The 26,082-nt window shown below is 47.0% G+C and overlaps 1 protein-coding gene across 1 annotated transcript in view; it reads right to left on the minus strand.

Moving 5' to 3' along the window:
• Positions 1-25,063, minus strand: part of HACD2 (3-hydroxyacyl-CoA dehydratase 2) — an 82,623-nt gene extending 57,560 nt beyond the window's left edge. Inside the window, exons 1-3 of the mRNA XM_041002669.1 lie at positions 24,865-25,063; positions 22,363-22,480; positions 8,752-8,770 (exon numbers count right to left, since the gene is read on the minus strand). Coding sequence (XP_040858603.1) covers positions 8,752-8,770; positions 22,363-22,480; positions 24,865-25,019 — 292 coding nt within the window. The 5' untranslated portion in view covers positions 25,020-25,063. The remainder of the gene's footprint in view (positions 1-8,751; positions 8,771-22,362; positions 22,481-24,864) is intronic.
• Between the last annotated feature and the right edge of the window lie 1,019 nt (positions 25,064-26,082).

The following is a 26,082-nucleotide window of genomic DNA, read 5'->3' on the forward strand; positions in this document are numbered from 1 at the left end:
GCCCTGGCTTGGCTTTGGACAGACTGGGCAGCAAGCTAATACCTCAGCTACGGGTTCCCATTCCTACTACATTCATGTTTGTTCCTCTAAGGCTGAGCTGAGCTTCTCTTCAGGACTTTCCCTTCGGGGCTCCACCCAGGCACTCGCCAATACCAAGGAAGTGCTTTGCCCAGGACTTGGCTCCTGCTGACCAAGTGCCTGCTAGGTGCAGGTGGCGCCAAGGGCCCCAGGCACTGTGACTGCTAGTGAGTGTGCTCTGCCTCTCTTCCTCTCTTTCATCTCAGGACACTCATGCTGAGCAGAACAAGGAACTGAGCTGGGTGTTCCAGCAAAGGAGACGGTATGTACAGAATCACAGAGGTGTGAAACACAAAGTTTATTCAGAGAACAGGCGCCAAAGCCTTGTGCATCGAAAACAGACAACGTCATCTGTCCTCCCTCTGCCTTCTATCTCCATCAGCAGGGCAGGAGGGGAGACTGGATCAGGAGGCAAGCGAGCCAGCTAGAGCCCAGGCAGGGCAGGCTGGAGAGAAGTGCTTAGCTGACCTGGGACAGATGAAGGCAGGAATATGATACAGAGCTCTGGGGAGATCAATGACAAGGAAAACAATACTGCTGGAATCACTGCAAAGGAGGCAAGGGTTGCTATGGCAACATCCTCCCCCAGGCCTCAGCATGGAGGCAGCTCCTCAAGGCTAACCTGTAGGGTAGTCATGCTCACGTCCCCCCACCTCCTAACCATCACTGCCACTAAACACAGCCCCAGCCCAAAGCAAAGGGTGAAGCAGAGCAAAAAAAAATGTCATGTATTCACATTTATGAAGGGGCTAGAGGAATGGGGTGGGCACAGCATTGTGGTGCCATGGCTTAAACTCCTATATTGTCAGCACCCACGAGAGTAATGGTTCGAGTCCCGACTGCTCCATTTTTGTTTTGCTTTAAGATCTGTTTCTTATTTGAGAGGCAGAGTTGACTCAGAGAGAAGATCTTCCATTCACTGGCTCATTCCAGATAATGGCCACAATAGTCAGGGCAGGGTTAGGCTCAGTCCAGGAGCCCAGAATGCCATGTGGGTCTCCCACATGTGTGGCACGGCCCTAAGCACTTGGGCCAGCTTGTACTGCTTTCTGGGAGCATAAGCAGGGAGCTGGACCAGAAGAGGAGAGGCCAGGACTCAAACACACGCTTATATGGGATGCTGGAGACACAGGCTCCTGCTCTTCGGTCCATCCAGCTCCCTGCTGATGTACCTAGGAAAGCAGCAGCAGATGGCCAAGTGCTGGGGCCCCAGCACCCATGAGGGAGACCCAGCTGGAGCTTCCGGTTCCTGGCTTTAATCTGGCCTAATCCTGACCATTTCAGTAATCTGGAGAGTGAACCAGTGAAAGTCTGTCTTCCCCTATCTCCTTTATTCTTTCAAACAATTAAAAGAACTGTTAAAAAAAAAAAGGGGGAGGCAGGGGGTGGATCCCAGTAAGAGGCTTACAGAGGATCACCAAGGCCTGTGTGAGACACTGTGCCAACTTTCAGCAATGAAAAGGAACTGGGACTTTAGAAGCAACAGTTTATCCCTTGGGAATGTGACAAGTGTCACACGGACTGTTTTAGGTTGTGATCCCCTCCCCTTTTCTTTCCTTTACAATTTGGTAAAGCTCACCTTTCAACTGTCACCTAAGCTTCGTGAAAATCAAGAAAGCAATGTGGTTCGTGTGTCCCAACATATCCCCCACCCTACCCCAAAGGCTGGGTGCAGGTGTTCCAGGTGAGAGAGACCTGGAGGAGGAATTATTCCTGTCCTCTTGGAGGATGCTCTTCTGCCCTCCAGAACCTGGAGGGCCCAGTGGCTGCTTTCCAGAACAAGGGGTGCAGTGTGGTTCTTCCTAACACTGCAGGCGGATGGCTAAGGAATGCCTGACGCCATGGGAGTGGATTTAGCTGACTCCCACAGGGAGAGGGAAGACACTGGCCACCAGAAGGGGACTCAGCAGCAGCTGTTCCCCCTCCTGTCCACCAGGCACCATTTACTGTAACAGAACAAACCTGGGGTTGTTCACTGTGACCCAGAACCAAACTGGAGTGGCCAGGAGCTTCAACAAAATTGACTTTAAGGACAATATCACTGTGATAATGGGGGTGGAAGGGATGGTGGGACAGGAAAATGGAGAGGGAAGAAGGGGAGTAAAAGGGAGGAATGCTTATACCTACAAAACTGTATCAAGAAAGGTAATAATCTAAAAAGCCTCAAAATATATTAATAAAAGGTATTAACAGTTCGAGTGCGAAAGGGGTGCAAAGCTGGCAAACACAGCCAATATCTGAAACCACAGTACATCCAAGTGTCTGCCAATGAAATCAGAACTCTAATTCTCAGTTTGAGACAGAATTCCCCTCTGGGCTATGACCGAGCTCCTATTCGACATCTGTTCCATAGCTTTCAATCAAAGCAAAGGTTCCAAAGTTATTTAAACTGACAATGTAACTTCCACTGGAAAGTTCCGCCAAAGGTACGATGTTCATCCCAACAGCAACCCAGTCCCTCGGTCCCCCCACCAGGGGTGTGTGTGTGTGTCGGTGGGCAACCCCCACCTCCCTTGTAACTCATTCACAACCCGGAGAAAAGACACCACTTCCCCCAACACAGTGTGGACCATGGGAAGATCAAGGAATCACAACTCTTCCTGGAAGGCCTGCAGAAGATAGACCTCAGGGTGGATTTCCAGTGTTCTCCTTTAAAAAAACAATCCTCACTTCTAGAATGAAAAGCCCAAGTCGATCTCAGGTCAGGGCTGCAGCCACAGCTGTGCCCGCAATGTAACAGAACCAACAATCCTCAGGGGAACAGCTGAAGGTAGGAACTCACTAAAAAGGACAAAAGGCTCAACTTCCTCGAAGAAATAAGCCCCGTATGTGGTATTTTAGTTTTGTTGTCTCTCAAGGCCATTTCTGCCAAGTTGTAGACACACTGCCGCCCATACACAACTAGCTGGCCCTGAAGAGACTATGTACAAAAACATTGTAATTTAAGAAAAAAAATATGAAAGTCCTGTATATATAAATATAACACTGGACATTACATCAGAGGCAGAAAAAACTTTTAACACTGTATAACTTTAAACTGCTTTACTTAATGCTAACAGCTACCATCTTACTGGCAATTTTCAAGGTGAGCAAGCACGTTTAAGGCATCACTCAAAGTGTTTGTCTTTCACTGTTCGTCTTCATAGTCACAACAACCCTATGCAGCAGGTATTCTTGCCCTAGGAAGAAATACAGGCGCACAAAAGCTGTGTTCCTATTAGAAGGCCCACAGCGGGTATAACCAAGTCTGACGATGCTTGTCATCTACTTGAGGTCTGTATTTCTCACTGGCTTAATCTATTCACTACAGCCATCTCAGGGCTCCCAGATGTATTTCCAAGAGACCAAGCTGTTTCAGTGAAACTTGCAGAATGCCATAGGAAAATAAACCATCGTTCCAAAAATAAACGTGAATTACCAGAGTGAAAACATGAAGCATGGCCTTGAAGTTAATGTTGGAAACAGCCTACTTATTGCCGCCAGAATCAGTTCTCTCAAGGAACTGAAAACAGTCTGGACAGTTTTGGAAATTTCCACCAGAATGTGGTAAAATCATGATAGACCACAAGCTCCCGCCAGGAGCTGTGTGCCATGAGCAGTGCTGGGAGCCAGAGACCATGGTGGCCAGCCACCCACACAAGGCCATGTGGTCAGCATGGAACGGAGCAAGCTGGGAGGGTCAGTGAGAGAGGAGGCAGTCAGAGGGTGGCCAGCGAGGAGGTCTGAGTGGGAAGCAGCAGCCAAGCAGATGGGCTAGGCCTTGCAGGCCGGAAGCAGAGCCTGGGCAGCCCCAGAGGCTGGTAGGGCAAAGGGGAATGTGGCCACCTCACAACAAAGTGCGAGCTGCTAGGGTGTGGGGAGCACAGGTAAGACTGCACAAGTGGCCAGGATCCAGGTCCTGGGTAAACCAGCCAGGGCTGCGTGCAGGAGGTGACTGCTCTGAATCACCACCTCCCAGAAGCCTTCAGGAGCAGTGTGGAACATGGGACAAGAACCCCACAGCCCTGGCTTCAACTTGGGCTCTAGGTCTTTCTGGCTGTGTGGACCCTGGCAGGACATGACAATTACTTTTATTTTTTTAAAACGGATATATAATAATCTATCTTTACGGCATTCAACATGATATTCCAAAATGTGTAGCCACTGAAGAATGTTCAAGCTGATGAATACACCAACTATTTAATGTTTGCCTGTGATGAGAACTGAGACTGGACGCCTCCCAAGCCTCAAACTTGTTAACTGGAATGGGAGGTGAGCACTGCATTCACTGAGCACTTCAACAGGGATGGGCAAACGTGACAGCCTGAGGAATGCCTGATGACCACTGGGCTGCAGGTAAGGGACACAGGCTCAATGGCTGTGACTGGTAGCTAACGGCACACCTGACAGAGCAAGGACAGGAGGCAGAGCCGGTGTAGGGATGGAGCTTTCTGTCCATATGTCTCCTAGCACAGATATCTGGGGTCTGGGTACAGGTGCAGCCTGGAATTAAAGGTGAGGATATTGTGAACACCTCGTTTCTTGAGGATAGAACACACCAGCTACAGCAGATGAGTTCAATCAGAAGAACCATAGAATAGGACACAACCCTGGGGACACCCGTGGTTAGAGGTCAGAGGAGAGAGGGGCCCCCACAGAAGAAAGGAAAGAGCCACAGATGGCAAGAAAAACCAGGGGTGGGAGGATCAATACAATGGAAGCAAAGGGGCAGGAGCTCAGGGAAGCCTAGAAGACTAGTAAGTTCCAATAGCATTTTTGGCATTCAGCAAACTTGCTGGGTTTGGACCACAGGGTCATCTGCACAGAAGAGGCTGGAGAGCCAAGTGCTCCGACAGGTGCAAATGGAAATGGGGAAGAAGGAAGCTGCCACAAGTCTAAGGAAAGGACAGAGGGGAATCAAGTGATGTAAGAGGGGGATGTGGAACCAAAGGTTAGGCTAGACATTTTTAAAGATGTGGCATTCTGTGACAGGGGAATGTGGGCTCCCCTGCTGGACAACTACTTCCATTGGAAAGCGCGAGTCAGGATGGGGCAGATCAGACCAGGCAGACCTATAACACCTGTGGGCCTCATGTGAGCTGGATAAGGGAAGGGCCATGGTGGGCTGACTGTTCCGACTGGTACAAGCAAAAATTAGAGTGGGTGAGGGTTGGTTGGGCTTAGCCGCAGCATTAGCTGGCAGAGGCTGGCACTAGGAGCTAATTCTGTCAAGTCAAATGCCAGAACCACCTGGAGAGTGCATAATCTGGGAGTGGGTGTGGCCTAGTAGGGAAATAGTGGGCATCTCCCTTGGGGTTACCACTCTCACTGGACAGCACAAAAACCAGGACAGGGGCAAGGATGGCTAGACAAAACAGCACATGCCAGTAGGTGTATGGGCTGGATAGTAGGTTGGTTGGGTTGAACTAGGCTTCAATGCCCATTGACATGTGCGAGAACTAAATGAGATATGGGACAGACTGGACAAGCCTGCGGTACATACTGGCAAGCATGGGAACCAGGGTGGGGGGAAGAACTGGTGGGGGTTATGGGGAGTCGCCCCAACTAGGCTGCAGCTCCAACTGGTTTGCATGAAGACCGAGTATGAAGTGGGTAGGATCGACCTGGACTACAACACCCGTTGGTTCACGGGCAAGACAGGGCTGGAAACAGAACTGACCTAGCAATCGCAACGACCAGCATGTGCATAAGCTGATTGGTGTGACAGACGGTGTTGGAGTCTGTACTAGCAAACTCACGCAAGAATCAGGTCTGGGATCATCTCAGATGAAGTTTCTTTGGAGATCCCTCCAACTGAACTGCTGATCTCAGAACCCCAACCATCAAGAGACTGTCAGCCAGTGGACTCTGAATAGGTTTCATTGTGATTGGAAGTGCGAGATTGGCAGCAATCCAGAACTGATGCTATCAAAACTGTTTGAGCAGGACCCTCGGAGCGCACCTTCCATTGGGGATCTGGGATGGGTGGGAGGCTGGGTGGGGCTTTTCCCTTTGTTACTCCCCTAACCCCAGATACAGGGAAAAATGATAATATTAGTGTGGAAACAATGGTATTACCCACTTTCACCCTGTAGCCATTAACCCTTTGTACCCTAATCAACTAAGTAAGATTATTAAAAAAATAATTAAAAAAAAAAAAGATGTGGCATTCTGGGCATTCTGTGAGCTAAGACAAAGGCAGAGTGCAGTGTCCTGATCTGGGGCAGGAAGAGGCATGGACAGGGCAAGGCTCCGGAGGAAATGAGAATGGTCCAAGTGCCACCTGTATATGTCAGGTCCTGGGATGCAAAGGAGAGCAGTTGAGGAACCATCTGAGGGGGAAGCAAATCTGTTGACAGCCACCCCCATTCCCAGCAGAGCCTGCCAAGACACCAGCCCTGAGTGCTTTATGCCAGAGAGCCTCAGAGGGGTGCCCTGTTCACTATGTCTTCTGAGCCCATACTGGGTCCCCATCACCTCTCTGTTCCTGCTGCCCAATGCTACACACAGCATCCCTGACTGCTGGGTGTTGGACTATTTCTGGCATGGAGAAACAAAATGCACTTGCCAGGAACCTTGTTTCCAGGATGAAACCTCTATTTTATAAAGGGATTTAGGAGCATATTCTTAAACAGGCAAAGGGATCTGGGCCATGAAAATACAAATGGATAGTCACAAGAACAGTAATCACTCAGTGCTGCAATGTGAATGTGTGTGTGTTCCCACAAACGTCCTAGGATGAAACCCACCCCCAACACAGTGGAATCGAGCACTGGGGTCCTTAGGAGAGATGATCAAGTCACCAGGGCCCCCACAAACATGACCGGTCCCCCCCAGGAGAGAGGTCCCAAGGAACTTGTCAGCCCTTTCACCATGGGAGGATACAATGGGAAGGCACTGTCTGGGAGGGAGGCCCCTGACCCTACTGGTGCAGCATGGTTTTTCCAGCCCCCAAACTGGAAAACAAACATCCGTAGTTTCTGAGCCACTCAGCTTATAGTATAGGTGCTCCTTGATTTTTGATGAAATCACATCGCAACAAGCAACTGTAAGGTGAAGCTATCCTGACAAGGTGAAGTACTGACAAGAGGGCTCAGCTCAGCAGCACCATGCCCTGCAGGGTCTCATGGCTTCCCCTCTTGATCGAGGGCTGACCAGGAGTCATGGCTATTGCTCTGCGCAGTGTAGCCACAGGGATACCACAGGATGCCAGCCTGCGGAAAGCAATCAAAACTGGAAGTATAGCTTTTTACTGAACGTCCACATTTTGTCCAGAAAAATTGCAAGTAGAATGAGCGCTAAGTTCTGTGGGCCGTCACAGCAGTTCAGAGTGAAAGAAATAGAAGATATGCAGCCAAGAGCTTTTCTACAAGAGGCAGCTGAGTTTAGGAGAGCAAAGGAAAACAGAGTTCAGGGTTCAAAACCCTGAAGCAGTTCAGACATTGCCCCATCAGACACTCCTCACTTATTTCACCATTTAAGAAGGGGTAACGCTGTTCAAATCTATAAAATACTATAGACACAGGACTAAAAAGACCTATGTGCCAAACTGCACATGAGCTAGAACTCATTCATCATGGCACGAAGTCAGCCCGGCAGGTTCAGAGAGCTGGCTGCCCTGGCTCTACACACTGTACAAAGTTCTCTGAGGTCACACTGTCTCCCTGGGAAGGCAGACCGCAAAAGACGTGAGTCCTCGAGTCCTCGATCCTTCAGAATCTATTCAGAGATTTCTGAAACAACGTTTCTCCAACAAGAATCTAGTGAAAGCTATGAGTTGTCCCTGTTACCCAAAATGAGCCCAGCAACAGGTGCACCAAACACTGCTGATCATTTGAGAGATGCCACCTACAGGCCCAGGTAAGAAGGGGGAGGTTAGCAGAGTTGCAACTCCTGTAATGATTTAAGTATCTGCTTTAGTTGTGAGTTGAAATGATTGGGGCTGTAGTGGTTTAGATTTATGGTTCTCATGTTTTCAGCCCTTTGGGGATTCTAATTCTAAATATCAACTTGAGGTCCAGCCTGAGAGGCAAGGCCAGAACACGCAGCAGTGTTTGTGACTAACTGCTTGCTCCCTGGGATAAGGCAACTCTGCACAATGGATTCTTCCGTGATGCGTGGGGTTTGGCCATCCGAGACTTAGACACTATGCCTGCGGCTTCAGAACAAAATGTGATGACTCACCTCACTTCACAAAAGACAATGTTTGCATCTGCTTGTTTTAGAAATTCCTTACATTTGGATGACCCATTACACTTTTCTATTCCTCCCACGTACAAACAAGTTTCATTTGGGAGGCAGGCAACACGGGCCGCACTCTCATTTTGAAGATTAGCACAGAGCAGGCATCACTTTAATGATCACAGAGGAGCTTTCCCAACACACGCCAGCACCAGGACGAAGGTCACGTTCTTATAAATATATTCACCACTCTTTACTTCCCTTGTATTCCTAAGGTGGGACATACTGACATGGCAAAACAGCTGTGACATTTAATAAAATATTCAGTGATAACTGTAAACACTGTCCGCGACTTTAGAAACAAAAAGCCACTCTAATTTAAACAATGTTGTTTATCACGGCTAAATGGTTTTGTTTTTTTAAAAATATTCAGTAAGATTCAAACCTATCATCTTAAGGAAAAGAAAAAGTAGAACCCACTTGTACATATTATAGAGAAAATTCCACACTTACCTATAGCACAATGTAAAATCTAAAGGGAGAAAAAAGAGGGGAGAAGAGAGAATTAGTATAAGGCTCAGTAACATTACAGTTTTATTCATACAAACGAGTCTTTCAGTTTCGAACAATATCTGCCAGCAGTATCATGCCAAGCTATTGACCAAAATGTCCAATTGAAGAGAGATTGATTATCATGTGTCTTGGTAAGATCACTTTTGGTCCAGCCTATTGGGAGTTCTGTGCCCCCCCCCCCCCCCCCCCCCCCCCCCGGATCTTGTTTCACAATTCTTTCTCTAGATTAGGGAAATTTTCCCATATTATTTCACTAAATATATTTGTAAGCCCAGCCTCTCTTTCTGCACATTCTGAGACTCCCATAACTCTTATATTTGGCCTTTCATAGTGTCTTTCAATTTTGGAATACTTTTTTTTAGCTTAACACAGCTCTGCTTCCAGCTTTTTATTTGTTTCCCCTGGTGACAGTAAATATCTTCCAATTCCGAGATTCTTTCTTCTGCCTTCTTTATTCTGTTTTGGGGACTCTCCACTATACTTTGAATTTATTCCACTGTATTCTCCATTTCTGATATATTAGCTTTCATTTGATTCATTTCCATTGTGATATATTCCTTAAATTCCCTGAATGCCTGTTTTATGTGCTTCTCATTATTGATAAGAAGTTTTATAACAAGTGTTTCAAATTGTGTCCCCCATTTTCTCGATGATTTCCTCAGTGAATTCTGAGGCTGGCAAAGGGTTTTGCTCCTTTTCAGGGGAGTCTTCAGTAATATTCATTGTGCCTTTGTCTCTCCTTTTGCTCTTGGTCATTGTACTTTTGGTCAACAGACTATTCTCCTTGGGGCCAGTTTCTAAACCCTATCACCCTCAAGTCTATAGTTCAATTTTACCTATTGCAGTTGGTACATGGTTCTTTGTAGTCACTTCTGCCACTCCCTCCAGTGAGTTCCAGGTCTGGGTTCTTTTGTTTATTTGTTTGTTTTTAAAGATTTATTTATTTTTATTACAAAGTCAGATATATAGAGAGGAAGAGAGACAGAGAGGAAAATCTTCCATCCGATGATTTACTCCCCAAGTGACCGCAACGGCTGGTGCTGTGCCAATTTGAAGCCAGGAGCCAGGAACCTCCTCTGGGTCGCCCACATGGGTGCAGGGTCCCAAAGCTTTGGGCCGTCCTCAACTGCCTTGCCAGGTCACAAGCAGGGAGCTAGATGGGAAGTGGAGCTGCCGGGATTAGAACCGGCACCCATATGGGATCCTGGTGCGTTCAAGGCAGGAACTTTTAGCTGCTAGGCCACGCCGGCGGGCCCAGGTCTGGGTTCTTATGTTAGATTTCTGCCATGGTCTCCATAGTCCCAGCTCCTGGCTCACCAGTCTCCACTATGCTGAGGCTGCATCGTTGTCTGTACAACCTTTCTCCCACTTTTAGTCGGAGCAGGTCCCAGGATTAGGGAGACACCAGGTATCCTATATAGATCTAGGTTGTTGGTGGTGCTGATCTTGCTGGAACCTGTTGGCCATTAGGTCTGAGGGCCACACAGACCTATTTTGACCCGTACAATGCCACGATTGGTATTATTTTTCTGTGGGACATGTGCAATGCAATGAGCTCATTGAGTTCTTACCAAGCTCAGTGTAGGGGAAGCTCTCTGTTGTCCCTGGCGTCTTAAATTCTTTGCCACACTATACAAAATGGTGCCTGATGTGCCACTACTAGAGTTCTTGATCTGCTGGCCATCAGGTCTGAGGGCTACTTGAACCTACCTTGGGTGGAACCTGTAGGTTGCCACATTGTTGCAGTTCACTAAGCCAGAAATGAGTTCACTCCCAGCTCAGTGCATGCACAGTACTGTCCATAGCCCTTGCCTCCTTAAGCAAAATGGTGCCCAATACAGCTCTAGGGAGTGGACTAGGTTGTGAAATCCACCCTGTTCCCGCACTGCCCATCTGGGATCTGCTGCTCTCTTTTCCCGGTCAAATCAAACAGACCAGCAGGACAGGCAGTTCTTTGGGTTCACCTCCTGAGCTCCCGGTGAAAGTCCCTTCCCACCTGGTTGCTGGTGGAGTTTTGACTGCAGGTGCAATTTGGATCACTGCTTGCTGAATGACGCTAGGGTATCAGTCACTGAAACACCACACTGTTCCGGCCAGCAGAGCCGGTAGCATGGACACGGGGGTCAGGGAATCAGACACCGACAGGAGACCAGTAGTGGTGGAAGAGGTCTCTCTGGCCTCCCTTTATTCAGCCATATATACCTTTCCCCCAAGCCTCTAGCAGAACAATCGGATGCTAATGAGTCTGACAGACCAGGTGCCACTAGCCTCCAAGCCCATTTCCTGCAGGAGCCAAGCTTAACAAATGCTAATCAACTCCTTAGCCCACAACACCACACTATTGTGCCCGCTGCTTTGCTATGTCTGTCAGTCTCCAGGTACCCCTCTGCTGTTGTTCTGTCCTCTTTTATTTCCTGGAATGGGCCCTCTCTGCTTCACATTGGCTAATATTTCTCCATCTATTTAAACATGTCCTGATCTTATTCCACCATCTTGATTCTCCCTCATCTCTACCTTTCAATTCAAAATTCCAAATATAAGGTATATTTCTGGAATGATTAAAACCCCACAAGGGTAGGAGTCTGGGATCCACTCCCCAGCTCCAGCTCCCTGCTAATGTTCATCTCAGGAAGCAGCAAATGATGGCTTAGGTAGGTGGGTCCTTACACACACCTGGGAAGCCTGGACTCAGCTGGTGGGTCCTGAGTATTTAGAAGGTAAACCAGAGGATGGGAAATCTTTCTCCCTTCCTCATTTTTTCCCCTCTCTTTCTCAAATAAAAAAGCAACACACAAAATTTCAAACCTTTGGGGAAAACTTTTAAACAAGTTCAGTTTGATTGACCCAGTGCAGTAAACTAATAGCTAAAGTCCTCAGCTTGCATGCACCAGGATCCTATATGGATGTCTGTTCTAATTCCGGCAGCTGCACTTCCCATCCAGCTTCCTGCTTGTGGCCTGGGAAAGTAGTTGAGGACAGCCCAAAGCATGGGGACCCTGCATCCTCGTGAAGAGACCTGGAGGAGGCTCCTGGCTCCTGGCTTCGGGTTGGTTCAGCTCTGGTCATTGTGGTCACTTGGGGAGTGAATCATCAGGTGGAAGATCTTCCTCTCTGTCTCTCCTCTCTGTATATCTGATTCTCCAGATACAGACATACAGGGTGAGTGAAGCCCAGGCAGTAAACCCGTTTGGCTGGCACATTAAAGCAGGCCCCTCCAATTCAGTCTTGATCACCAATACAGGTGATTTTCAGGATTCTTATTGTAAGTCTCATAAATCTGTTTTAAATATTTATTGATTTATTTTTACTTGAAAGATAGTGATATACAGACCACAGAGATAGCTTCCACCCACTGATTGAGTCCCAAACACCTTCAACAGCTAGGGCTGACGTGGACAAAAGCTAGAAGCCTAGAAATCAATGTGGGTCTCCATGTGGGTGATTAGGAACCAAGTATTTGAGATTTTGCCTGCTGCCTCCCAGGGTGCACATTAGGAAGCAAGCTTGACCAGAAAGAGACAGTGACTGATCCCACGTGTTCTAGAGGCATGAGGTGCAGGTGTGCCATGCAGCATCTTACCCACTGTGCCAAATGCCTGCCCTGAGCTATTTCTCAACATTTAAAACACAAGCAAGGGAAAGGTGGCTCTCTTCTGAGCTCCTTCAGCAATGTAGGACATGTTTCCAAAATTCTCTTCATCCATTCATTGCAAGGAGGAAATAAGAGGAATCTGGTTAATTACTACTATTTTTCTTTGTCACTTAATTTGGTCTTCTTTGCTGTATTCAGCTCTATGATTTATTAATGCATTATTTGTATTTTTTTTTCATATCCTGATAGTGGGATGCTGAAGTCTTGCAGAATTTAAAGCTGAAAAGGACACTTACGGTCCTGTAATCCAACATCAAGTACTGATGATAATGCACCAAGGCCCAAGAGAGGCCACAGGGCTTATTCGTGTAAAACTAAGACTTAGTAGCTGTATTTCTTATTTCCAGTGTTTTCATGTGGCTATCACACCTGTTGAGTATAAGTCTGTTTTCACTTCTACAGTATTTTTGCTGTTTTTTTTTTTAAACAGATTGCTTTTCTGTTCAGGTAAGGATTCACTCACCATCTGATCCCAGTATGGCTCCCACGCACCTGCCAAATGACAAAGTGTGAACTCTGGGTATCTCTCTCAAGCTATTGCTCTAAAATCAACTTCCTCTTCTATTGCCATTGCCTGTTGCTCACTCACGGCAGGCTGATTCAGTCAAATGTGAGCAGGTCCCTTACAGGCCACAGACAACTGGATTCTGTTACTGTCTATGAGCCAGTAACCATCATTGCAATGTCTAGTTTTGATCAATTTAATTAGTTCATCTGCAGAAACGTAGCAACAATGTGTTTGTGCTGTCCTCTGATCCACTTATTAATCTCACACATCAGTTATTCCTGCTGTGCAACCGGATTTGCACAGCATATGTAAAACTGCACTTCTATTTTAAATCAAAAGATACCCTCTGGGTTGCTCATTTTCTTGCTTTTCCTAAAAAAAATTTTAACTCTTATTTTTCTTATTCCTCTTTTGTTTTTATCACATGAATATATATTAAAATATACTTGAATTTTATATATGAATATGCTTATATAAATGTATATTTAAAGATGCAATAACAAGGGTATTTACAAAAGTCTGTGGACAGTGGAATTAAAAAATAATTTGGATACAAAAAATCTAAAATCCATGTGTAGGATGGTTCTTCAAAAAGCTCATTGGAAAACACTCATTACAAAAACACTATACATGGATTTCAAAATCTGTTTCTTCCAGCTCTCTCACCCACACAGGACAGCACCAATGACAGCGACACATCTTTGCCAACAGCTGCGATCTTGCTGTTTTCCATTGAGTTTTCCTAATCTGAAAACATTCATATACTTAATTAATTATTCTCATTGTTTTCACCTTGTGACTTGAGACGAGTATATCCACAGAGTAGTATAAACTTTACTTTGTTGTTTGTTTTCCTTAGTTTATTCTTGCTCCATCTTCATTCTATTCTGGAAAACCATCAAGTATCTTAGAGAACTCCTTGATGACCTTGCAAATTTACAACACATTCTAAGGTTGCACTGTCCAGTACAGTGGGCATATGTGCCTACTAAGACTAAACATAAATAGCATTTAAAATTCAGTTTCTCAGTCCCATTACACTTCAAGAACACAACAGCCACCTATAACTTGGTATCTATTCTGTGACACAACACCAGTTGGGAGTTTAACCACTGATGGACGTTCCATTGGCTAGTGCATTTTATTTGCTCGTAACCGTTAAATAGCTTTTCACAATTTTATGACACAGCAGGTTAAGCAACTGCTTGTAATGTTGACATGCCATGCTAGTTTGCCTTGGTTTAAGTCTCTGTGGCTTCATGTCTGCCTTTCACACAAATATATCTTGAAAGAAGTTATGGAAGTTGAAAGAAATTTGTGAAAATTCACTGTGGAGGGGAGGAGTGTGGGGAGAGGTAAAGATTCAATTGATTATGGGAAATGCAGAGTGACCAGGGTGGGAGGAGAGAGAAGAGACTCCCATATGCTGGTTCATGTCCCAGATGACCACAATGGCCAGGGCTCGGTAAGGCCAAAGCCAGGAGCCAGGAACTCCACCCAAGTCTCTCATGTGGGTGGCACAGGATCAAGTGCTCAGGCCATCTTCCACTGCTTTCCCAGGTGCAGCAGCAGGGAGCTGGATCAGAAGCAGAGCAGCCACGAGCTCCACCGGCACTCCACAATGAGATGCTAGCAGCATGAGCAAGCGCTTAATCCCCTGAGTCACAATATCTCCCCAGAGTGCCATAACTTTTTGCAAGAGGTTTCAAAATGTCGCTGCCTGTAGGAACCCTATGCTTTCTGCTAGCTTCACATGAATTTTGTTTCCCATCAAAGGCTAAGGTTCTCAATTTGTTCTTTTTCTATGATTTTTAAAAAACGTTTTTCTGCTTCTCTGTTGAAGTTCAAAATCCTAGTAAGGAGGTACCCAGGAAAGGTAGGTAATTTGTTCTTGGCAAGTAGCTGCTCTGTGGAACTCCACACTCTCCCAACAACGACATGGAGGCAGGTTTTCAGTTTGGGAAAGTCTGCCCCAACCTTCTCCGGTTCCTCTAGGAGCCTTACTCCTGGAAAGCCTGTATCGGTTTGGCAGGATTTCTAGGTAGGCTGGTCCTACTGCTGCAGTAACTGTCAGGGAGGTACATGCATTCCTTCCATACACTCCTTGAGTCTGCTTAGATTACCATGCATCTCTTAGTCTAACAACGTATTACACTGATGCTCAGTGTCCTATAGTTTCGAATGTTGTTTTACATCTCAAAAGGATGAACTTTGAAAACCTTCCAATGGCTTCTGTCCCACAAACCGCTTTATCAGAGACCAGGACGGACAGCTCTGTCTTTCTTCAATCTTCAGGTTCATCTCTGTCTGCACAGTGGCCTTCTTTCTGTTCCACACTGCTGCCTTCTATATTTTTAGTTCTTTCTCTAAATTCCAGCACATCCCTGTCCATAGTCACGAGGTCTCTTACCTGCTCAGATTTGCTTGGAGTTCTCAGGCAGTGATGCCTGCGTGGGTGGCTTCCTGTTTCCTGCACACTCCCTTCCTTTCAATGTTGTGACATTGCTTAATTATACCCACGTTCATTTTCCCCCTCTTGTTTCTACATTGCTTTTGAAACTGGCTTTTCTGGGATTTCTTGTCATTCTAGTTTGTGTTAGGTATCTCTGCACTGTGACTTGTTCTGCTAGCTTGTCAGAGATCTCTTCTAGAGATTGATTTTCCTAAAATGAATTTCCAGAATAAAGGCGGGATAAAATCTACATACAATTTGCTTCTCTAACTTTTTTTTTTAAGTCTAAATATTACTGGGTAATCAGTATTTTTCCACCCAAAGAAGAAACATTACAACGCACACCTGCTCAAATCAGTTCATAGAAGCAAACCTAGGATGTGCTGTTGGCAATGACAGCACAGAGCCTGCCCACCCAGTGTTGCCATGGCACCTCACCCCACTCCAGTGTTTGTGCCACAACAGAAAAACTGGCAGGGAGAAAAAACAGGGTCCTCGTCTTAAAAACACTCCAATTTTTTTTTTAAAGATTTATTTTTTTATTTTTTTTTTTACTGGAAAGGCAGATATACAAAGAGGAGAGACAGAGAGGAAGATCTTCCATCCGATGATTCATTCCCCAAGTGAGCACAACGGCCGATACTACGCCGATCCGAAGCCAGGAGCCTCCTCCGGGTCCCCCACGTGGGTGCAGGGTCCCAAAGCTTTGGGCCGTCCTCGACTGCTTTCCCGGGCCACAGGCAGGGAGCCGGAAGGGAAGCGGGGCTGCCGGGACAGAACCAGCGCCCATATGGGATCCCGGGGCGTGCAAGGTGAGGACCTTAACCACTTGCGCCACCGCGCTGGGCCCAAACACTCCAATTTTTTAAGGTTCTTACTGTTTTCAAAGAAATACCCCAAATCAGGCTCCTGATATTATATCAAAAGACAGAGAATTAGAAGGTGAGGCAGGAAGAATCAGACTAGAGGGACAGGAGTTGTGGCATGGTGCATTAAGCAGATGCCTGTAAGGCAGACATTCCACAAAGAGGCTTGGGTTCAAGTTCCAGCTGCTCTTCTTTCCATCTAGCTCCAATCCAACTCCCTGATAATATGCCTGGGAAAGCAATGGAAAATGGCTCCAGTGATTGGGCCACTGCCACCCATATGGGAGACCCAGAAGTTCCAAGTCCCAGTCTTCCATCTGGCCTACCCCTGTCTGTGCAGGCATTTGGGCACTGAACCAGCCAAAGGACAATATGTTTCTCCCCATCTCTTCCTTTTTGACTGTCATTCTGCCTTTCAAATAAATCTTTTTATTTTTTAATTTATTTTTTAAGATTTATGTATTTTTATTGTAAAGTAAGATATACAGAGAGGAGGAGAGACAGAGAGGAAGATCTTTCACCTGATGATTCACTCCCCAAGTGACCACAATGACCAGAGCTGAACCAACCCGAAGCCAGGAGCCAGGAGCCTCCTCCAGGTCTCTCACGAGGATGCAGGGTCCCAATGCTTTGGGCTGTACTCAACTATTTTCCCAGGCCACAAGCAGGGAGCTGGATGGGAAGCAGGGCCACCAGGATATGAGCCAGCACCCATATGGGATTTTGGCATGTGCAAGGTGAGGACTTTAGCAACTAGGCCACCACACCAGGCCCCAAATAAATCTTTTTAAAAGACAGAGACAGATAGGATAGACGAGAATACAGATGGGCTGAGAAAGTGGTGAGGTAAGAAGCTATAGTAAAGATTGTCAAAATTAAAAAAAAAAAAAATTGGAGGAAAAAAAGAAGAAGCTATGGCAAATGCAGTCTGCTCTTTTACCAGTCTCCAAAGCCAGTGTCATCATCTTAGAGACAGCCATGCATCAATTCTAGGCAAAATCAGAAAAGACCTGGCTGTTTCAGTCTTACAAGAAGGGCACAGTGGAAGCAGTGGAAGGATTTTGTAGAGAATAGGAGCTCCTGTGGTTCCTTACGCATTTCCAGAAGGCTAGGGGCAGGTGAGAGACGTCCAGTAACATACATAGGCTGCAGATGGTCTGTGCCATCTCAGCAGCCAACATCTTTGCTAAACAATCCTCAACCCATTCAGATTCTGTCAGTCACAGGGGCAAATCCAAAGCAAAGTGCTTTTGCTATATTTACAGTCTTACGTTAGCTGAAGACAGTTTCAAAATTCAAATTCTCTCAGGAAAGAATTTAAACCAGCAGCTAACAGCATATAACCCCCTAATTTTAAAGCTTGATTCAACCATGCTGGAAAGATGGTCTGCTTTATCAATGACTATCATATCGTGGGTCCCTCCCAAATCAATGGAAAGTGAAAAACTGTATCCATAACTCCATTAAGATGAAGAGCACTTTAAAGAAAACAGGTAACTCATCAATCACAAAATTCATCCTTTTAAAATCTACCACTCAGGGGTGTTTAGGGGCTGACAAACATTTTCCTTGCCTTAGATTTACTTTTCTTTTTATTGGAAAGGCACATTTACAGAGAGAAGGAAAGATAGATCCACCGGAGGGGAGGTGGAGCAGTTGGAATACGAACACATGCAAGGCAAGGATTTAGCCACTAGGCTATTGTGCCAGACCTCATTTTCATCGCCTTAAAAAGCAATGGTTGACCATTAGTATTCATGTGCCATAACTACTTCCTAGTCCCTGGCAACCAGTCTACTTGTTCTGTCTCCATGGGCTTGCCCATTCTTGATATCGCATATATATGCAACCAGTCTACTTGTCACTTCCTGGGTCTGCCTCCTCCTACTTGGCGTGTTTTCAAGGTTCATCCAGGCAGAACACATCTCAGTAATTCATTCATTCTTGCCTGATGTGACCTATCACCTAGTATTCAACCACGAATGGCGCTTTCAAGATTACACAAGATTCAACACCACACATTAGTCACTCACTGGGCTACTAATTCACAACACTGTCCATCAACATTTTACTAGATTGTCAGTTTATAAATCACCTCACATGCCACAATCCCCATTCTATTGTATCTTGTGAGTATTTCAGAAAATACTTTTTGGGTGTTCCATCCACTCCCTCTTTTTCTAGAATTGCCCCTTCTCTCCAATTCCATTATGTGGTTACTATGGCCTTGTTCCTGTCTGCAGGAAACTGATCCAGGAATGAGTATTCCTGGGAACCCAGCCAGGAAGGAGCCCCTGGCTCAAACTGGGCCAGCTAGGCTCTTTTCTGGAAATACAGAATAGGGGGTACGATTTTCTTTCCAACTATTGCTCTCTTGATTCCAAGAGCGAGTTGGGACTTCTGACTGTTAACATTACTTGCCATGTAGACTAAGAAACTGAGAGAACGAGTTTGGAGCAGAAGGATGGAGCAGAGATGCAGACTAAGAGGAGAGCAGAGATGAGAGAGGGAGCCAGAACTCTAGACTCCCTACGGTCCTCCAGCGTGGTTCAAGGCCATCCCCTGGACTCCTTCCTGGGGATGTCCCATATGTGTAGACTTCACCCCTTCTCAATGGTTAAGCTAGCTGAGGCTTCTGTGACTTCCAGACAACAGTTCTGATGTCATTACCCAGCCAAGGCAATCTCACAGTCCTTATGAGTACCAGCTCAACCAGCACGGCAACCATCATTTCCCAGACAATTTATGGAAAAACAGAACTAAAAAAAGAAAAAAACTAAACTTGTAAGCTTGTCTGGTGAGAGAAAACTGAAAGCCAGTTTTGCTTATTTCAAGTATTACCTGTGTGGTAATCTTGAAAATTATCTATCAAAAACATCAAGACATTACTGAATAAAGACACAGAGAAAAAAATTATGTTCATTTTTGAAAAAGCTGCATGATCTTACCACCAACTCAATATATCCTTGTAGCCTATTCATCTTGCAACAACAACTCATCCAGCTTTTTTACACTGTAGGCTGCTTTTTGTTTTATATTGCCACTCACACTTCTGCACTTGCTTGAGACTTTTATAAAGCAAAGAGTAATTTTCCTAAGAAGACTTGGAGTTTGAGAATGTGTCACTTCTACCTTTCTTTTAAGTAAACTGCAGGCCTGGCTCCCTTGGTTTCATTTTCTCCTGTAAACAGCACAGATTGTCAAGCACCAGTCATGCCCATAAGGCTGATATGTGTAAACCTCACTGCAGGCATCTAATTATGACCCGGTGTAGACTAGGGGGCAGGCCAGATAACACCTTGACCTGGTGCACAGGAAGTCAGTCCAGCAAGCTTGCAGCATGTCCCAGTCTCCACGGACCTGTGCAATGGCTATCGTCTGTGTGGCTCTGGGGGCTGTTGCTTCCCCACGTGCAGATGTCCTCCCAGAATTAAATCCAGGATCGGTTACCACCTTGGTTCAAAGTAGGAACAACACAGATAAAACTGAAAATCCAACAATGCTTTCTGAAATCCCTGTGAGAAATCCAATAGAGGGAAAATCCAATAGGAAAGTATAAGACTTGGCTCCTGAACGGATTTTGTTCGATTCGCAATGTTCAACGCCCCTACCTACCTTAAGATGTATTTAAAAAATTTTTAAACATGAGCCCAGCAGCATGGCCTACCGGCTAAAGTCCTTGCCTTGAACGCACCAGGATCCCATATGGGCACTGGTTCTAATCCCAGCAGCTCCACTTCCAATCCAACTCCCTGCTTGTGGACTGGGAAAACAGTTGAGGACAGCCTAAAGCCTTGGAACCCTGCACCCATGTGGGATACCCGGAAGAAGTTCCTGGATCCTGGCTTTGGTTCAGCATAGCATTGGCTATTGCGCTCACTTGGGGAGTGAATCATCGGACGGAAGATCTTCCTCTCTGTCTCTCCTCCTCTCTGTGTATCTGACTTTCCAGTAAATAAATAAATCTTTAAAAAATAAAAAAAAAATAAAATAAATGAAAAAATTTTTAAACATGGGCACGGCGGTGTGGCCTAGCAGCTCAAGTCCTCACCTTGAACACCCTGGGCTCCCATATGAGCGCTGGTTCTAATCCCGGTAGCTCCACTTCCAATCCAACTCTCTGCCTGTGGCCTGGGAAAGCAGCTGAGGATGCCCCAGTGCTTTGGGACCCTGCACCCTCGTGCAATACCCAGAAGAGGTTCCTGGTTCCAGGCTTCAGATCAGCGCAGTACCAGCCATTGCGCTCACTTGGGGAGTGAATCATCGGTTGGAAGATCTTCCTCTCTGTCTCTCCTCCTCTCTGTATATCTGACTTTGTAATAAAAATAAATAAATCTTTAAAAAAATTTTTTTAAACATATTTGCAATAGTACAAAGTCATAAAGAGAGAAACACCTTTAAGTCATCTGATTATAAATACTGTATGGCTTCTCAGCACTTGTCCGCATGTTGTTCCTTTGTGGCTGGCCAGAGCTGTGATCTACCAGAGGCTACTGAGCCCCCTCCAAAGGAAGGCAAGTCCCTGAGTGCAAAGAGTGGCTCCCATCTTAGTGGCTACCGCTTCTTAGGCTCAAACTCATATGGCAGGAGGAGACTTTTAACACCTGAGGTGGATTCACAGTGTTGGTGATTAAAAATGGCAAACTTGAAATATGGCTACTGGGATTCCGGGCCGCAAGCCCAAGGTCAACGCCACCCCCACCTCATGGCCTTGGACAGTCCTGAAATTCCTCTGCAGTGTAAGGGAACACAAAACAAAAACACTCAAAAACCCAAGACAGCTTTCGCTTACCTAATGAAGCCAGATGGTTTGCTAGATAAAGTTCCACAGTTCTGGTGCTCAATCACGACAAGGAGGGATAAGTGGAGTGAAACTGAACCCAGCTCCTCCTGTGACCTGAAGGCCACCTGCACAAGGCACCAGGGCAGCCATTGATTCTGGGCACCCCAAACCCCTGCCCTCCTCCGTGCTTCACGAACAAAACCTAGAGTCTCTTGGCCAGAAGGACAGGACATGTGTCCCAGGCCTGGGTAATCCAATATCCCGTATCACGGGCTAAAGTCAAAGTGGTTCTAAGCAGGGGCAACCACAACCCTGCCCTAGAGTAGCTGGAAATACAGATGCTTCCTGCCTCATGGAGAAAGCAGAGCCCAAGAAGAGATGTTTCAAACTCCTAGTACAATCATCTCCAGTAACATTTGATTTCTAGTAAAAACTCAATACAAAATACATTCTAGAGCCCGGCACTGTAGGCCCTGGTCTCCCAAGGGTTAACTCCACAGCTTAGCTTGTTTCTCTAGGGGTAACAGGATGGGCAATCTTGGCCTGATACATTTAGCCCCTGGCTTCACCACAAGTTCCCTCTTCCCTGCTTCCCCTTTTTTAAGACACACCCAGGGGAGCTTAGGAGTTGCTTGAGCATTGGGATAATACTGGGAGGAACTAGGAAGACTGTAAAAGATGTTAACTTCAGATAAATGGCATTCTCTTTACAAGAATGACCCACTGTGTGTTGTCTTTTTGTAACCCTAGTGCCTCTGCTCAGCTTGGTACGCGTTGCCGACAGGGCACAATGGCCTAGTGGCTCAAGTCCTCGCTTTGAACACACCAGGATTCCATATGGGCACCGGTTCTAATCCCGGCAGCACCACTTCCCATGCAGCTCCCTGCTTGTGGCCTGGGAGGGCAGCAAAGACAGCCCAAAGCCCTGGGACCCTGCACCCACGTGGGAGATCTGGAAGAAGTTCCTGGCTCATAGCTTCAGATTGGTGCAGCACCAGCGGTGTGGTCTCTTGGGTAGTGAATCATCGGATGGAAGATCTTCCTCTCTGTCTCTCCTCCTCTCTGTATATCTGACTTTGTAATAAAAATAAACATATCTTTTAAAATATATACATTCTAAGCAATACAAATGGGATGTGCCTGAACTGGAAGTAAAAAAAAAAAAAAAGATAGCCATCATAATATGTCATGAGACAAAAATCAAAATCTAAAGCCAATTCCTCAGAGACAAGGCTGCTTCTACCTGACACAGGAGTATGCGATCAGCAACAGGTAAATCTCAGGACCCACCTCTAGTAAGGCTCCAGTTTGGAAGAATTTCAAAGGCTTTTCAATGGAATAATAAAGGCTGTGATAGCTGCCCTTCGCCAGGTATGCTCGGACCAGCCCGACCGCTATGACCAGCCACCTGATAAAAGAGAAACAAGTGATCAGAGAGGGAGAGAGGCTAAGTAGAACTGAAGGTTAATACAAAGACGCAGCCATAAACAGTACTACAGATGATGCTCAGATTCAGAGTCCTGGATTTCCCACCCATACACCTCAGCTCTCGAACGCCAAGTGGGGGAGCCAGGGAGGTGCTGCGGCACAGTAGCACCCTACTCTGCCCAGGGTGTCTGGCACACTTCACCCCCTCTGCAGCCTAGCTTTTTGGCAGCTGTCCTGTTGAGAACAAGACAGAAATGAAGACACTAAACTAAAAGAGTTTGTGTGCAATTCAACCAGGTGCCAGAAAGTCTTAAAAAAGAGAAAAGGACTATTTGAGGAAAATGTGGAAAGCCTGCACGGTTGAAAGGTCTTCAATAATAACTAGTGAAGATGTTGTGCAACCCTTCGTAGATGTGTAGCACTGGTACACACCTGTAGCGTTAAGTCATACTCATACACATACCATAAAATCAATCCTATTTGAATGAAATACGGCTAAAAGGTTTGGCTTTTTTTTTAAATAAATAAAGGGCTTCTTTGTTTTGTTTTGTTTTGTTTTTAGTAGATTGTCCCATAATCATCTCAGAGAAGAAAACAAACCAGATCAACAGTCTTACTGATTAGAAAAACACCAAACAGGGAAGCCTGGTCAGCAGACAGCTCTTTGTTACATTCTGCACCACCCTGTCCTCAGGAGTCAGGATCAGGTCCTGGAACTTGACTTTGCTAACTTCCATACTGAAGCCACTGGCCCTCTATTATTAAGCTCCATGCCCCTGCAAAAGGCAGTGGCAGAAGGCCCCATGGTGTGATGTCAATTGGGCAGTGGGACACCAGCTCTGACATTTATGGTAACTATGGCCCAAGGACGGCCAACATGAGTTTGTAAAAGAAACGAAATCCTTACTGGATTAAGTGGCCCAGCATCAACAGAAATCAATACTGCTCTCATCTGTTAGCAGATATAAGGCTTACCTGACTTTTCTCACCTCAATTTCCTGGCCTCCTTCAGGGCACCATTCCTTACCTTTCACCCCAATCTCCAGGTTCTGGGCCCACAAATAAAGATTTATGTAGCTAAAATCCCTCTTCCATGCAATACTCCTTTCCAAGAAACTAAGAGTTTTATATATAAACGCACAGAGAATACAGAATGTTCTTTTAAAGCCCATCCATATGGACATTCATGTGAAAGGAAACTTACAACACTCTCGATCCAGAACTTTTACTAATAGGTTGTACAATCCTTAAGCAAGACACAACTTTTCTGATGAAAGGTTTCAACATCTACTGTTTATAATACTAGCAATCGGACTGCACTCCTTCAAGGATATCTATTTTTTTTTTCATGAAAATGTCCACATACATTAGCACTTGTGTTTAGGAAAAGGAGAGGGAGTGTAGGGTATACACGGGTATGCTGTAGCCCTCTGAGGACTACGCAGGTCAGCTCTCCAGGGAGGGGACCCAGGTACAAGGAAGGGACACAGGGAACAGGCTTATTCTGAAAGGAAAGTCTCACCCTAGGGCCCTGCCAGAGCATCACCTACTGCACGGCCACCCTGGTTCTCCAGCCCACTTTTCTGTCTGTATGAGGTTTTTCCTAACAAGATGCTGCGGATGATATTATTATTATTATTTAACAAAGGAATACAATTTTAAAACACATAACCACAGCCTGATCCTGTGATCCACACCAGAAAAAAACAGGAAGGGACAGGGCTGGAGGACCCTGGGATCCCCAGCCCAACTGTCAGAGTTTTAAAGAAGAAACGAAGGGCGCGTCTGGTGGAAGAGGGAGACTACCCCACAGTCACTTAGCCTAACCTGTGTCAGAACCAGAAGGAACACCTGCTGCTAGGGTCCACTCCCTCCCGCCTCCCCGGCACCCCAAACTAACTCCCTCCTGCAAAGTCTGCGCTCATTCAAAACTTTGAACGCTCTTTCGTTCCCTTTTGGTCCAAAGCTCAGGCTGGATTGAATGAATGGTCAGCTCCGCAGTCGCGGCCCCTCCCCTCCCCTCGGCTGCAACCTGCACGGCGGTGCGGGGACCCGAAGTGCGGGTGGCCCGCCACCGCCCCCCACACCAGCACCCACAACCGGCCAGCCCACCCGGTCCTCCCAAGGCAGCGCCTCTCGGCGTCCACATCTCCTCTTTTACCCGGTGCCTAGGAACTTGGCTCTGTGCCCCGTGCAGGCGGGAGCCCGCCGGCAGGCACCGGGGCCGACCTGGCGCGCGGCCGCCCTCAGCGCCCCGGGCACCGGGGACACCGACCGGCCACCGCTACCCAGCGCGCGGCGGCTCGCGCCTCCCCCAGCCCCCGGGCCGGGCTCGCTCCCCGTCAGCCCGAGCCCCAGCCTCACCCCGCGGTCATCACCACATTGTAGATGACCAGGTACGCCGTGGCCAGAGGCCCTGGGCCTTTCTTCTTTCGAGGGCCGCTAGCTTCGCCGGCCCCGGCCCGACCGCCGCCTCCCCCATTCCCCTTGGTCGCCGCAGTGGCCGCCGACGCCGCCATGTCCACAGCCAGCAGCCCGCTCTCGGTGCGCGAGCGCCTCAGGCCGGACTCGGCGAGGCGAGGGGGCGGAGAGAGGGACGAGGCAGAGGCGGGGCGGGGGCCGCGGGGCGGAGCCGGGGACAGCGCCCACGGCGGCCGCCATCTTGACTGAGGGCACAGGCGCTCCCGGCCCTTCCACCGCTCGGCTCACCTCTGCCGGCGTCGCCATCTTGGATCAGGGTAATCCCAGCTTCCTGCGCGCTGCCAGCAGCAAGCTCTGGCGCCATCTTTGATTAGGTCAAAGGAGCTGTCAGCTAACCTAGCTGCCTCCTTAACGTTGCAGCAAAAGCAATCATTGTGGGTCCTATCTTCATCCCGAATATTCTGTCATTTTGGATCAGGGCGATGACGCCGACTTCCCATCAATCCCAGGAGCCGCCCGGGACCAGTCCTTTTAGGAGGGCTCACTTGTTTTTCTTGGTGACCAGGTCGGAGGTTACAGTGGCTGAAAGTTTCTTCCTGGCCCTTTGACTTTGTCGCTGGCGCTGTTCGGTAGCCAAGCTCTGTGGTCCAGGGCCCGGCGTCGGCTCGCCCGTGCAGGCCGGAGGGGGAAGAAGCCGCTTTATTCCCGCAGTGGCCAAAGATGCAGGACTTTTGGCCTGAGTGGAGAACGGAGAAACTGGAGCGACTTGTGGAGCGGGCTGACCCCACTTCCCATTCATTTCTTGGCTTTAGGGGCTTCTTTATTTGTAAAAAGGGCTCTTCCCTAACCATCCGTTTTCACAGAGCCAAACGAAATCATATCTGGGTATGTGATATAGAACAGCCATAGATTCTTTCCATTAGGTATTTATGGACGGATCTACAGGGATGTACTGCGGATCGAGGCACTGAAAAGTCGCTGGTCTCCTGGAGATTAGAGCTGGATAAAAATAAATACGTATTCGTTGATGACAAGTGCTACCGATTAGGAAGTTTCTACAGTAATGCAAACCAGAGCGCTATCAGGCCTGAGTGGAAGCGACGGAGGTGATGAAAACGGAATTTTTCTAGACATATTTTAGAAGCAAATATCATAGGGTTT

Source organism: Ochotona curzoniae, unplaced genomic scaffold, assembly GCF_017591425.1.
Source record: "Ochotona curzoniae isolate NIBS_2020 unplaced genomic scaffold, NIBS_Ocur_1.0 scaffold_2587, whole genome shotgun sequence".
Taxonomy (NCBI): domain Eukaryota; kingdom Metazoa; phylum Chordata; class Mammalia; order Lagomorpha; family Ochotonidae; genus Ochotona; species Ochotona curzoniae.